Source organism: Protobothrops mucrosquamatus, unplaced genomic scaffold (assembly GCF_001527695.2).
Source record: "Protobothrops mucrosquamatus isolate PMUCROS unplaced genomic scaffold, P.Mucros_1.0 scaffold108, whole genome shotgun sequence".
In the NCBI taxonomy this organism is placed as follows: Eukaryota; Metazoa; Chordata; class Lepidosauria; order Squamata; family Viperidae; genus Protobothrops; species Protobothrops mucrosquamatus.
In genome coordinates, this window is record NW_015386480.1 from 1,429,647 (window position 1) to 1,432,749 (window position 3,103).

The 3,103-nt window shown below is 51.8% G+C and overlaps 1 protein-coding gene across 1 annotated transcript; it reads left to right on the forward strand.

Moving 5' to 3' along the window:
• The first annotated feature begins 175 nt into the window (after positions 1-175).
• LOC107284632 (cytochrome c oxidase subunit 7B, mitochondrial) lies at positions 176-2,831 on the forward strand. Its single transcript, XM_015812722.1, has 3 exons — positions 176-330; positions 2,018-2,142; positions 2,325-2,831. Exons 1-3 carry the CDS (start codon positions 294-296, stop codon positions 2,400-2,402), a joined length of 240 nt encoding a protein of 79 aa, XP_015668208.1. The 5' UTR covers positions 176-293; the 3' UTR covers positions 2,403-2,831.
• Positions 2,832-3,103: the final 272 nt, after the last annotated feature.

Sequence of the window (3,103 nt, forward strand, 5' to 3'; positions counted from 1 at the left end):
CCTGAGAAGGAGCTGGCGGGGCCCTTGAAGACTCCGCCAGGGCTGCGCGGCGGAGGGACGCGGCGTTGACGGGCCCGAAACGTGCGCCGTTCGGAGCCCCCTCACGCGCCGCGGTTCACTTCCCTTTGCGATTGCGGCGCCCCGCGCCCCCTTTTTCCTGCCAAACTACATCTCCCAGGATGCACCGTTCCCCGCCCCGCGGAAGGCACAAGTGTGTGGCGGCCATTTCGTTCTTCTCTTCCCCGGTGAGGTGACCGGAGAAGCGAGTCGGGCTTTCGAGGAGAGGCGGAGTGATGTTTCCTTTGGCGCGAAGAGCTTTGGGCCTTTCGGGTGAGTGTGCTCTCCTCGGCAGGCCTGGTGGAGGTGGGCGAAACCTCTCCGACGCGTGGGGGGGGGAGGGGTGCGCCTCAATGAGGACTAGTTGCATGCTGTGCCTGTGCCACCCTCGTGCTTATTTGCAGCCTACCGCTGCCTTTGCCGTCTCCTCGGCATCCGACTGGCTCTTGCGGCGAAAAAGAAGCTGATTTTTAGCTTACCGGCCCCTATTAAACCGCCCGGTTTGGCCCGGCTTCGTTGGGAAGTCAGCCGTCCTGGGGGGCCTCGGAGAAGCGCAGCCGCCGAGCAGCCTCTCTGCGACTCTCTGAGGCCGAGTCAGCCGGTTCCCACGTAACGGGCAGTTCGACCCGGGAGATGATAACGGGTTTCCCCTTTTATGCCCCTCGACCCTGGGCGGCTGCCCACAACCCAGGCCTTTCCAGCAGGCCCCGCGCGGGCTGAGCGAGGGCAGGGCGGCGATGGCCCAGCGCCAGTGGGGGCCCCCGCAGGCTCTTCCCTGGCCCCCCGCCCCGCGGAAGGGCCCAGCTGGGCCCTGGGGGAGCCGCTTCCCGGGGGGGCAGGGGGGACGCTTCGGGGGTCCCGATGGGTGACCCCGTTGGATCAGTGGAACCCGCCTGCGGCAGCCCCGCCACGCGGTGGGAGAGGGCAGCCCTTCCGCTCGCCAGGCCCCGCACCGGGGAGGGCCTTGCCCTGGGCAGAACCAGTCCCGGTGCCTGCCGGTTCTGTCCGTGCCGCTGGACTCTGGCCCGTCTGGGTGGTCTTTAAGGGCAACCCCACGTAGGGCATGTTGCAGTAGTCAAGCTGCCAAGTGCACGAGTGAGTGTCTGAAGGCACCCTCTCCCCTGCCCAGGAGAAGTGCTGCAGATGGAGTTGTGTCTTCCTGGGCACAACTGATCTGTTTTTCAAGCAGGATCAGTCCCCCTCCCCCTCCCCCCCCATTCCATCCCAGCTTTGAAGGGAGAAGTATTACCCCATCCAAGGTCAAAGATGGAATAGCCCCAGACCTGGACCTTCCGGTCACTCTGGTGCTTCAGCCTGCAGATATTCCGTGTTGGGTCTCCTGAGCCCCTTCTCACCACAGCTCAGTCCATTACTTGGTACAAAAAGGTGCAGAGCTTTCAGGAGGAACTGTGGGCTGCGCTTGCCTAGCCTGCTCAATTCAAGAAGACCTGGGCAGCCCTCTCCCTTCCCTGGCACCTGCTGTTTATGAAGCAGTCCACGCTCCAAATGGATGCCAGGCGGAGGCTTAGAAGCTGGACTTAGGTCCTTCCTCCTGGTATGGCTGGCCATAAAAATCAGGCATTTCTTTTCTTGAAGAAAACACAGAGATTTTCCACTGAAATATTTAATAAAAATAGGTTTGCATAATTATGTATGTTAAGGGTTCATGCACAAATATTGTGAACTTGCCTGTCACAGTAGCAAATCAGCTAACCTTAGGTCTGATTATAAATGTTGAACTCAGCTTCAAAATTAGAAAATATAAAAAGCAGCCAGCCTCAGTTAAAAAATGCCAGAGAAGGAGGAGAGCAGCCCAGTCCCTCTGTAATTGCCCATTAATTGAATTTCAGAGCTTAGTATAGTCAGCAGCAAAAGCAGGATAACAATAATATGTGCTTCATGTCAGTTTGCTTGGTTGATTGGTGAGCTGCTTTTCAACTGAGACAGCTTTGTATTCCAGCCCGTGGCATTCAACATACTGTGAGGAGACAGGCTCACCGCAAACTTGAACCTGATTTCCACGACAAATATGGCAACCTCGTTCTCATTTCTGGGGTGGCGTTTGCTATTGGCACTTGGGCTTATGTAAGTATTTGGCAGACTTCAGGGCAGAACTCTACCCTTCGTTCAGTTGTTGGGTTTGCCTCTTAAAATGGGCTTAATTGTGTCAGTTCAAGCACTTGGGCTGAGTCATCAGCTGTGGGTAAATATGATGTGTGAATAGAATTGCTGCAATGATTATGGTTAATTTCTGATCACTCTTGCAGGCTTGCATCCAGCTTCCAATTGCATGGAATTTCTCTCCAGTTGGTCGACTTACTCCAAAAGAATGGAGAGAAGACTAGGAGTGACTTCATGACCCTTCTGGGAATTGGGAAGTAATCTGAGCTGTATTTGTGCCACCCTTATCTGGCACTCTTCTGTGCTATGTGTGATATAATAAAAGTATTGAAAATAGATAATTTGGAATCATAATGTTGTATATACTCTTGTAATGCAAAATTGGTAGCCAACTAAGTTGGGGTTTTGGCAGGATGTTACATGTACATGCATTATCATACATGTGTGATGGACTGTAGTTCAGATTCCCAGAGGGGAGGGGAGTGCATTCCAGAGGAGCAAGAAACAACTCCACCCAGATAGTTTGTGTGAGAGAAAGAGGGTGAAGACGGCCCTTCCTTAATAGTTCTGAGAGTAAATGCTTTATGGGGGTGGCAGCATGCTTTAGTTTTCAAGATTTTTGAGGTAAGAACAATAAAACAATCTGCTTGGAAGAAACGTAGTGTGTCTTTTTTTGATTTTGGGAACCTGACATCATTTCCCAAAAGACTGAATGGAAAGCAGACCTAAGAAAAGATTACAAATGCATCTTGATTAGTGCAATTAATTACACAAAAAGTTCACATTATTTGGATTTGCATTATTTGAAGTAATATTTCTATGGAAAATAAGGTAATGGTTTTAGCTTAATGGAAATAGACAATTAAAATTTTAACCATACATTTTTATTTTAACAACATACTGTATTACAGTAAAAAGATAAGTC